The 11,135-nt window shown below is 41.0% G+C and overlaps 1 protein-coding gene across 2 annotated transcripts; it reads left to right on the top strand.

The window, feature by feature from the left end:
• Window positions 1-655: 655 nt before the first annotated feature.
• Window positions 656-11,135, top strand: LOC133423584 (palmitoyltransferase ZDHHC20-B-like). Of its 2 annotated transcripts, XM_061713812.1 has the most exons (14): window positions 656-785; window positions 2,790-2,816; window positions 3,167-3,261; window positions 3,405-3,525; window positions 3,608-3,677; window positions 3,762-3,794; window positions 4,196-4,316; window positions 4,896-4,931; window positions 5,132-5,264; window positions 6,413-6,539; window positions 6,625-6,714; window positions 6,788-6,900; window positions 6,979-7,026; window positions 8,016-11,135. In XM_061713812.1, the coding sequence occupies exons 1-13, from the start codon at window positions 668-670 to the stop codon at window positions 7,020-7,022; spliced, it is 1,128 nt and encodes a 375-aa protein (XP_061569796.1). In that variant the 5' UTR covers window positions 656-667; the 3' UTR covers window positions 7,023-7,026; window positions 8,016-11,135. The 2 variants fall into 2 exon arrangements, with proteins under 2 accessions (XP_061569796.1, XP_061569797.1); XM_061713813.1 differs by lacking the exon at window positions 4,896-4,931.

The raw sequence follows: 11,135 nt of genomic DNA, 5'->3' as shown, positions 1-11,135 counted from the left end.
ATCCAGTGTGATGTGGATCTACGAGCCGTTCAGATTCTGCTCCCTTTCGTTACGTAAGGAAAATGCAATTTGCATCGGCTGTCCTCCGATGCGTGAAACCACGCCCACAACTAACTCCGCCGGCCGGAGCTTACGCCATTTTTTCATAGCGGTGTATCAGGTCATTCAGGCAGCCAATCAGCACAGTGCCTCATTATCATAGCCTCCCCGCCCACTCAGAATCCTGCATAGATAATGAAGTTAGAGAATGGGAAGATAAAGACATGGCTCAGAGGCTGAATTTCTAATTTATTTAGCAAAAACAATCAAAAGCTTGTTTTTAATACATTCAAGGCCTGTTTAAAATAGGTATTAGATGCCATAATAGGTCCCCTTTAAGTTATGTTGTGAAACTTTAAAGGCACCTTTATAAAACACTGTAGGAACTTAACTTAAGCTTACTTTACCGGTGTCATTAAAGAAGTGTGTATTTTTCAGGAAAGGTTTTTATTTCTAATATAGAAATAATATAGAATTTATATATATATATATATATATATATATATATATATTATAATATAATATATTTTAATATATTTTAATATATTTTATTTTATCCGCCCCCTCCGGTCGGATTCCGCCGGGGTGACGTCACGCCGGCACGCCCGTCTCCCCAGCAGAGAGAAAGATGGCGCCCACGCACGTACTGAGATGCTGTCAACGGGGTTTAGCGTGGATACCTGTGATCTTTATCGCCCTGGTCGTCTGCTGGTCCTACTACGCGTATGTGGTGGAGCTGTGTGTATGTAAGTAGCCGTCCCGCTGCCTCCGGTTCCGTGTTTAAAGCCTCAGAATCGCTGGTGTTTTCCATGTGCAGCCACCACAAACACCCAGCTGCGCTGCTGGCATCAGGAAGTGAACGGACTGGCAGCACAATGGTGCCAAGTCTGCACAGATCTGCGCACAGCTCACTGTCTCATCACTGTCAGCGCTTCGTTTCACTTATTTTCTGAGGGAATGTGTTTAGGTACCATAAAAATTCCCACCTCCATGGCCGGCTCTTCTTTGTGGCTTTGTTTGAGCTGAATGAAGGGGGGAAAACGCCAACTAAACGGTATTTGGATGGCTGGCCACGTAAAGATTCCCCCCCTGGGATCGGTAATTGCCTCGGCTGCATGATTACAACAGTTGCGAGTTGTTTTGGGTCTGAAAGGCTTCTGCTTTCAATGCGGTAGCATTGCAGCTGAGTGGAGGAACAAACGACAATTGATTTGCTTGAACTGTGAATGGTGTAAAAGCTTGCATATTTGAGTATTTTGCAGTAGTTTCTCAACGTTATCATCTTTAACACCAGAAATGTGTCCAACAGAGGTTAATCTCGGGGATTAAAGTTATGTTTTTCAATGTGTTAAATACAGAAAATGCTATAAAAATAGATGCACATTGAAGTAAGCCACGGTTTGGAAAAAGGAGGCAGGATATTTCCCTGTGATCCCCACCCTGTGATTATATGGTATGGATGTTCTTGTGAGCTGCAAGCTGTGATCTTTTTACTCCCCCTCTTGCCTCTGTATTTTGTTTAGATATATAGGGAAAGAGTTTATCATTTCCCAAAGAAAAATATCCTCAGTAAAACAAATAGTGAATATGCAGTTATTATGTGTGAGCTATCCATCCCTAGCAATGCAAGTTCAAGTAAACACAAAAAGATAAATGAGAAATGCGGTAATGAATGTGCAAATATGAGGACGACCATGCAAACAGGCAAATCCATCAGGTTTAGATGCGTTTTATGACACTTTATTATATAAGCTACCTGAAATGCATCCAAGCATGTACATACGTGAGATGATTTCCTTGGGTACTGTATTTATTTGCTGTAAATCTGTTCAGCTCTCTGTTCAGCAATAAAAGTCAGCAGTTTGAACTGAGGCTTCGCAACTTGTTGCTTTTCATCTCTGTGCAGTTGAAGGATAGCTTTCTCTGTAGCAACAGCACAGTGGGGTTTGACATCTTTGTCCGCATTAAAAATATAATCCTTTGTTTTCAACACTACAGAAGCTGACACGAGCACAGTCTCTTTGTTGACTGAGATTATGTGATATGAACAAAGCTCTAGAACATCTTAAATTACCATGTTATTACACAAATTATATGCTTAATTAAAAGAAAAATGTATTTTTTTCTGATCCGTAACAGATTGATTGTTTGTTTTTTTTTAAACTGCAAAAGGTATATGCTCTCATGCTGGGAAACTTCAGACTAACATATACATTTATAGATCCACCAGTCTGACTTTTTTAGTCTCTATATTAATACTGATGCCATGGGTTTGTGTATTGATCAGGAATGAGGTCTTACATACTTAAAATACTCAGTACCGATCCAATACGGTTGTTGAATAAATGTGCTGTTTGCCTCACCATGGCCGAGAGATGAAAGGCATCAGACTTGATTTCAACATATTTTCCAAACGCAACAATGATTTCCTTACAAAATTCACATATGAATTTAAAGTGAATGGATCGTCTCGTGGATCTGTTTTAAGTTTCCGACAACTGACTCACAGATTTTGTCAATATTCAGATCGAATCCTGATGTTGGACCAGAACATCCTGATCTAAATTTATGATGGAGATGTTTTAAATGTATCAGCAAGACTTCACAATAAATGAATTGTGAACACATGACAGTCATATTGCACTAACCTGAAACTGCTGTCTTATCTTCAACCACTTATGTAAATGCTTCATTATCACTGTTGTTTAGTTGATGCATTAACATTTATATTTTCTCTCTGTCTTTTGCAGTCACCATTCCAAGTATAGCAGAGCAGAGTAAGTCTTTTAAGTAACCAAAACAATGCTTATTTGATCCATTGTGAATGAAAGTTTACTCAGCTGATATCTCTTGCTATTTGGTGGATTAATCTCCCTCAGCTCTGTTGAAATTTGCTCTGTAAACTTGGCTCAAAGAGTTGGCACAGAAACGTTGGCTCCTCTCAGAGTGCTGAGTCTCGCCTGTTCGAAGCCCAGTAGCTCCTCCACAACAGTTGCTACTTGTTTTCCTCTGTCATTAATTATGTAGATAAACAGTTTCCCCCCCAGCCCAGGTAACAGTAGAAGTTGTCAGTGCATCCGTCAAGTAATTTATCTTGATTTCCTAATGCTTGGTTCTCCACCTCCAGTTGCATACCTGATCTTCTTCCACCTCTCCTTCGTCATGTTTGTTTGGTCTTACTGGAAGACCATCTTCACCAGGCCTGCCAACCCCTCCAAAGAGGTAGAATAACCCCATTCCCCATTCACAGTCCTGCTGTTTCTGCATGCCTGTCACCCTCTTGTTTCAATGAACCCAGTTTAATTTGTACATCTTAAAAAGAAAGATATATAATGTTCTCCTCTTTGCTGTGTTTTTTTTCCCAGTTTTGCCTGGCCAAGGCTGAGAAGGAGCGTTATGAGAAGGAGGAGAGGCCGGAGTCCCAGCAGGAGATCCTGTGGAGAGCTGCCACCAACTTGCCTCTGTACACCCGTACCGGTGCCGGAGGTACGTCTCTACAGCCACACGCCAGCCAGAATGTTTGTGTTGTTCCTCTTTTTAACAAGATCACTGTGTCACTATGATGCAGCAATCCGATACTGTGATCGGTGTCAAGTCATCAAGCCGGACCGGTGTCATCATTGCTCCGCATGTGACATGTAAGACATTTCTAAACACGGATTTTGGTTGTATGCTCGTGCGGTTTTGTTGATCTTCTCTTTGTTTTTTGCTGGATCTGGCAGGTGTGTGCTGAAGATGGACCACCACTGTCCCTGGTATGTAAGAGCTGCTTCTTGTTTTTACATCCCTTATATTTGCGCTAGAAGAATGAAAATCTTGAACTTTCCTCTCGGATCAGTTGTTTATCATTTGAAGCTCAATGAGTCTTAAACTTTCATTCCACTGTTTTGAAAAAATAGAGGAAGTCCTCGGAAAATGTCAGACGTGCATTAATCCTATTCTCAGGCTTTATATTGGTTGTAAACATATTGTTTAATGGGTTATAAAAGCAACAGCGATTTCAGTTTAGATATTAAGAAAGGAAAGAAAGGGGTTTGCGTTCTGTCACCAGTTGCACCAAGTTTCAGTCTTGTGTAAAACTGAGTCCATTTGTTATTTTTTCTTTTCTCAGGAAAAAATAAAAATATGTCTTATATTGGTTTTTGTGTGTTTGCAGGGTGAACAACTGTGTCGGTTTCTCCAACTACAAGTTCTTCATCCTTTTCCTGGCCTACTCGCTGGTGTACTGTTTGTTCATTTCATCCACGGTTCTGCAGTATTTCATAAAGTTCTGGACAGTGAGTAAAAGATGTGCAGCCATCTGCTCTGCTCGGCTTCAGTGTGTGGTGAATGTGCGTCTGCAGACGCGGAGGCGGGAGCTCGGCGGAGCCGGGATGAGCGTCCGCTGAGTTGGTTGTGCATGGCGCTGACCTCTCGTCTGCTGTGCTGGTCCTCTGTTTTCTATGTCCTCTGTAACCCTTCACCCTGTGACCCCTCTCTGTTCCCCCTTCTTTTCTCCCAAGTTGTCGTACACTGGCTCATTGTTCTTTGAGTTCTCTCTTCTGTGACTCGCTCTCCACTATCAGAACCATCAGTCACACCATTCACGTGGCAGCGAACACCTCCTCTCTTTCTTCTGTGTTCTCTCTTGTAGCCGTTCCACTTGGATTTCCTCTCATCGCTGCTTTCTTTCTCCACTCCTGGCACCATTTCAGCTCTCAGCTATTATGCCACCCCCTTCTCCTTCTCCTTCTTTTTTTTTTTAACAAACTTGGCCTTAACTTGAATATGTTCCCTGATTTCCGAGCTCTCCCTGCCCTCCCAGCTGTTTTCTCCTCGTGTGTAGCTAACCAGTCTCGTTTCTGTTTGTACTAAAGCTTTGCCGAAGGAAATCAGCAGAGAACTGCCCAAAGGTAACCCAGCCATCCTGTAGCGTTGCAGAGCCTCACCCTCATCGCCATCCTGATGTGCATGCAGTGACACGGCTCACATGAAACTCTTCTTCTTCTTCTTTTTTTTTTCCTGCTCTTTCTCTACATTTCCATAAAACTCGTCCAAAATAATTTTTGTATTGATTCTTGTCCTGCTGTCCTCTGCTTGGTCTCTTCTCCAGAACGAGCTGCCAGACACTCACGCCAAATTCCACGTCTTGTTTCTTTTTTTCGTGGCGGCCATGTTCTGCATCAGTATTTTATCCCTCTTCAGCTACCACCTGTGGCTTGTAGGGAAGAACAGGTCCACTATAGGTAACAAACACACTCGTATTCAACACCTTTTTGTTTCATTTAAGATAAACATATAATTCAGTAAAAATCTCCTTTCTGTGCCTGAAGTATTTTATCTGGGTGTTTGGACTCAATACATAGTGAACACACCCCAACAAAACTTGTCTACGTCACGTTGAGTGAGTGAGCGTTTCAGGTTGGCAGGGTTCTGTAACATCACAGAATGTTCTGGAGAGTAGAACTGTCCAGCTTCCACTTCTTTATCACCCCTGTTCACCCCGGGGAGTGCTGCAACACCAGTTTCAAAAGAGATGCTTTCTGCAGAAGACAGGGGTGGAGTTGAGCAGAATAAAGCCTTGTCAGGGATCTTTGGTGGTGTCCCACTGTGGTATTTAGATTGAAACCTGTTACAGACATTTCATTACAAGCTCAAGAAACTTAGCACTTTAAAAAAAACATAAAACATGAATCAGAAGCTAACAAAAAAAACAGAATATGCTTAATTATCATCAATATCTCTCTTTATGTAAGAAAATTCAGTTGAAAATGGGGCCATTCAATGCTGAGAAGTTGTTAGGAAACATCTAACTCAGTGTCTACTTTTATAAACGGCAGCTCCTGTGTGGTTGTGTTTGCCACCTCTCCACTGGCAGCATTTGATTTTTTTTACACACCTAAATAAGCTGTGTTGCTTAATGCTCGGAGTATAAGCCGCTGGACTGTTTGATCACAACCAAGTAAACTGTATCACGTTGAAATATGCTCATAGTTGTAGGACTATGTACCAGATCACTCTTGTAATACTGTTGTTCATATGAACACAACACTGTAACACCAAACATGTTCATAACAAGCATCTAGAGCCACCGATGAATAGTTCCACACCTCGGTTATAAACTCTGTATGTAGCGGAGGTGTATATCACAGCTGAAGACAAGGTGACACGTCTGGAAACGTGTCGGCACTGATTGTGTTAGAATTCCAAGACTATAATTCTGATGTCTTCCCAAAGAAGGTTGTTAAATATGTTTTCTTTCTGGCTGTCACTGTGAGATGTGCAAGTCCTTCTGCCATCCTTCTCTGTTTGCGTCAGGTGTCGTTTTCATGGTGTGTCCGTGTTTCAGCGTTTGTCTAACGGGCTTCCTCGCCGTGTTGCTCCCTCCCTGCAGAGGCCTTCAGAGCACCAGTCTTCAGAACCGGCTCCGATAAGAATGGCTTCTCTCTGGGTTTCCGGAAGAATATCACTCAGGTGTTTGGAGACCAAAAGAAGTACTGGTTGCTGCCCATCTTCACCAGGTAAAAGACTCAAACACTTGCAGTATAAATGAGCAGGTGGGGAACCTCTTCTCACGTTCTGACTGCACTTCCTTCTTGCCTCCAGTCAAGGAGATGGTCTCACGTTCCCCACCCGGCTGGTCACCGCTGATGCAGAGCAGGCCACAGTCACGCTGCACCAAGAACCCTATAAAAGGTGACATATCTCAATATAAAATAAGACATATTTGAATATTTAGAGACTGGACTAACGGAGCCTCCTGTTGCAGCACGGGTGAGGTCCCCGTGAGCCCGCTCAGCGAGTCCCAGAATCGACTTTTGAGCAACGAGCAGCATGCAAACAACACCGCAGACCACATTGCTGATAACACCCTCAAATCAGGTGAGTTTAACAAAGACAGCAGTATTTCTGACAGAATTGACTTGAGCAGTTCTTCTCATCACTCGTTCTGTTTTACAGCTGAAAGTGAAACTGTTACAATCTCCATGGAGAGCGAGTCCTAACCAGGTAATCCAAGTCCTGCAGACCAGCAAGCTCCACCTTTTAATGCCTTTTAACAAACATGTGTGGATTATTCACTGCAGTTATGCAGGTTTCTGATGCAGAGTATTAGTAATGTCAATGTAATATATATATATATATATATATATATATATATATGTGTGTGTGTGTTAATGTGAAAAGGATGTGTCTTAAGCTTCCAGGTGTCCCCACCTTTTCTGACATTACCGTTGAACATTGGGAAATGTGACTAATTGCAACAGGAACTTAGTCTTTGTGGCAAATAAGTAACTAAAGTAAAATGCTGTCCCTGGCCATGCTGATGCAGAAAACATCACAGTAAAGTATCTGCATAAAGCAGCTACCTTTGCAAGAAAACCCCTCCTAAATGTATGTCCACAACAGAAACATTATCGCTCCCATGAGCTGTCACTTCAGTGAGTCAAACTGTCAGCAGTCCAAGGAATTGCTTTTAATCTTGGCTGCAGTGTAATAAAATGTGTAGTCTGCAGCAGAGCTGAAAACAGACATTTAACTTCAGCATTGTTTGATAACCAGGGCGGAGGAAATGCTCTGAACCCTTTGTATCATTTAGTTTCACCGGATTATGTCTGTCCTACAACACTAAAAGCAACAACTCTAGTGACGTAAGGAAGATAAAACTTGCTAAAAACAAAATCTTGTCAACCTTCAATTGATGTCAGTGTTGTAATGAGCAGATTATGTAATAATCTGCCACGTTTCAACAAACCTCAGTTCCTTGTTGCATCCGTCTTGACTGAAGCGAAAACCTGCTCAATCAACTGGAGCGCTGATGTGGTTCAGGGTGACAACCATGTAACTTTTCATCAAATGTATTTAATCTCTATTTCTGAGACACACTCACTCTCATGGGTTCATTTGGAAAATAGTCTTTTGATTAATTGTAATTATAACTTTTATTGAAGTGACTGCAGTAATAATAATATATTTTTGTTTCCTTTTTTTTGTCACAGGAGAAATGCCTCACTCATCTAATACAATTGCCTTAAATGACGCATTTTGTTTCATCACCTCAGCAACAGTTCCCTGTGCGACCACATCCCCACAGACCTGCTCACAGTAGCTATGGAAATCATGTGGAAGTCTACTGGCATCATGGCACAGTAATGTTTTGGTTTCCTTTCCCTGCATTTTTGCATGCAGAGTCATAAGCACATCTCTCACTTTAACCCATAACAAATGTAAAACATGCTCTCCCCTACACACAAGCACACACACACACACACACACAGCTATATACATATTTGCCTGTCCTGCATTTTCTTCTCACAAGTGGAGTGTTTGATAATGAAGAACATTTGAAAGTTCTGGAGGGACTCGAGAGATACACTCTGGGTTTTAATGAGACAACTTTTAGTGCCAACCTCCTCCTGGGTGCACCATGACTTATTTTGCAGGAAAAAAAAAAAAAAAGCTGCAGTGAGGCATGGGGGCGATAAACTGATGCAGAGCAGTGGGTTTCTTTTCAAATTTTTTAAAGTGGCAGCACATGCAGTGGCGATGGATTTCCCCATGTGACCTTTCTGTGTGTCTTATTTTGAACCGATAATGTTGCAACATCTATGGTTTGCACCACTTGAGATGGATGTTTACCACCAAAGTCCTGGACTGTCTTCTGGAGGACTCAGCCGCGTGGTTCAGTGGACTGTACCACCGCTGTAGTTTTTTTTTGGGTGGCGATTTGGATATCAGAGCACAAGATGGCGCATTTGCACTTTGTTTATTTAGTTGTTTTTTTTATTTTATTTTTTACTTTCTCTCTCAACTTTTTTTTTATATAATCAAAGGCAGACAGTGATTTCTAGTGTATTTTGTGTGCGTTTTGTATTTGTGTGAGAGAGACAAAAATGTGTGCAACAAGTCAAGAGGGAATCATTTATTTTTCTTTTTTTTAAACACAAAAGAAGCAACTAAAACGTAAAAGACTAAAAAAAACAAAAACAGCTTTACGTGTCTTTGTGGCCAACTGGTTTTAACACATGCTGCTTAGGAATGGACAGTTAAACCCGGGAGATACTTCACACGGTGCAATGTTCAGTGTCCTCCTCTACCTGTTCTTTTAGAGTCGGATGAGTGATGTCCACTGCCCATTTTTATAAAGCTCAATGCTTCAGCCTTCACCGAGATACCAACACTAGTTGCCAAAAAAAAAGGGCTGTTATGTATCAGGAGCTTTGACATCTGAAGCTGAAGTGTATGCAGCATCGTAGCTTTATCGTAAACTCACTGGCTAGTATCATCAACCAAACTGTGTTCAGCAGTGGCAGGATTGGTGCAGGATTTCTTTTGTTGTTTTTTTTTTATTCATTTATTTTAATTTTTTTTGAATATCTGGCCTTACCTGCTGCGGGCTATGATGTCTTCGCAATACCAGTGATGTACCGGCAGGTGGCGACAACACTCGCGTTATCAGTTTCCACTCTGCTGAAGCGTGAAAGCGCTCACTTCACTTTCAGGCTCATTTAAAGGTGCAGATTTCTCCTCTATTAATTAAGATGTTTTCTGAAGATGTCCTTATTGTGCATTACTTATATGTAATAACTCATCTAGGGGTTAATCTCAATAATTTTGAGGCCTCAACCACTTTCTGCTTCTCTCATGTTTGTGTTATCCTGAACCATCTCAGTGTTGTGAATTGTAGAAAGAGCCTGACCTTGCGTAGAAGTTTGTCGATGAATTGTCTTGTCGGTGTAGAGCATCTCATATGTGATCCAGACTTCGTAAAGGAGGACTTTCACAAGTTTTCAGTGCTAAACCAAACTATAGTTGTGAGTTTCATCCTTTTTGCAGGAATGTGGGGGGTTTCTTTCCTCCTTTCTCTGAAGCTTCTTGTTTTTCCAGTGAAAGTTGACACATGCAGTTACTGATGTCACAAGCCGAACTGTTGCTGGAAACCCCTCCCAGCAGACTGAGGTACATGTTTACAGCTGTTTTCTATTGTGTAGCGTAAGCCGGTGTAGTCGAGTGTTGCTTGGAAGTCGTGTGTCCCAGCGGTCCTGAACGCACCACAGGCAGGACTGTGAAGGTATTTAAATGGAGAAAAAAGAATAATAAAAAAAAAGAAGAAGCGGTGTTTAAAATAAAATAAAACAAAAACAGCCTACTCTTTGTACTTTACATTTTTACCTTTTCCGAGTGTTTATATTTATGCTTTCCAAACCAGTGAGCGGAGGGCATTCGTTACTGTATTATCACACTGTGGTTGGATCTCAGAGTAACAGATTAAAAAACACTGTTGGAGATCTCGGTCTCAAGCCAAGATTACTTTCTGATCGTATTTTCATCTCTTTCTTCACCGCGCACTAACACATTTAGTGATCTAAAAGGAAGATATTTTTGTATTGCGTGTGGAGGACCCCCCCCCTTGACCCCTCGTCTTGTTTTACAGTCGCCTGAACTCACCTGATACGGTTTGCGTGTGTTTTGAAACGCTTCGGTAAATCTTTTTGTAATATTGTTGTATTTGGAGGAATCCTGTGCGGTCATGAGGTTTTTACACGTCTGTGAACATGCAAAACTGTTGGACTCTGGCTTAAAAGCATGGCGCCTAACTAATGTAAAAAAAAAATGTGTGTAACCATGATAATGGAGGTTGTGATGTTATAACAGATGCTTTTGTTTTTGTACTGTTTTTTTTATTTCTTCTTTTTATTTCATCTATAGCAAGGTATGTCTTCTTTCCAATTAGCTTTACTGTCAACTGTATACATTTAATAAATGAAGCCATAAAGACTCCTGTAAAAACGGATGGAGGATCTGAAAATCTCAGTCTAATTTCACTTTTTTTTTTTTTTTTTTAATACAAATATATTGTGACTGATGACTTGCTACACCTGTGTTTGCAGTGCAGGTTGTAGCCAGTTATAACTTATTGCTACTTTTTGATTTCTTTTTGTTACAGACTTATTTTACAACGTCTCTCTGTGCGTGTATATACAGTATATTGATGATGTAAGAAAAAGACAACATATCTATTTTTCTTGTATGATTAATTTTAATGTTCCTATTTTGTGAATGAAGTAATGCTTCTATACAATTAATGGGAAAATAACAATAAAATTTGTTTTTAACCA

This window comes from Cololabis saira, chromosome 22 (genome assembly GCF_033807715.1).
Source record: "Cololabis saira isolate AMF1-May2022 chromosome 22, fColSai1.1, whole genome shotgun sequence".
In the NCBI taxonomy this organism is placed as follows: Eukaryota; Metazoa; Chordata; class Actinopteri; order Beloniformes; family Belonidae; genus Cololabis; species Cololabis saira.
Note: the sequence above shows the minus strand (reverse complement) of the source record. Positions and strands in the feature narration are given on the sequence as shown.

Bases quoted from the DNA above. Each gene is read 5' to 3' on its own strand.
- LOC133423584 (XM_061713812.1), top strand. From the start codon at position 668: ATGGCGCCCACGCACGTACTGAGATGCTGTCAACGGGGTTTAGCGTGG. The intron at 3,262-3,404 runs GTAGAATAACCC...TTTTTTTCCCAG, and splicing joins CTGCCAACCCCTCCAAAGAG to TTTTGCCTGGCCAAGGCTGA. The intron at 4,932-5,131 runs GTAACCCAGCCA...TCTCTTCTCCAG, and splicing joins CAGCAGAGAACTGCCCAAAG to AACGAGCTGCCAGACACTCA.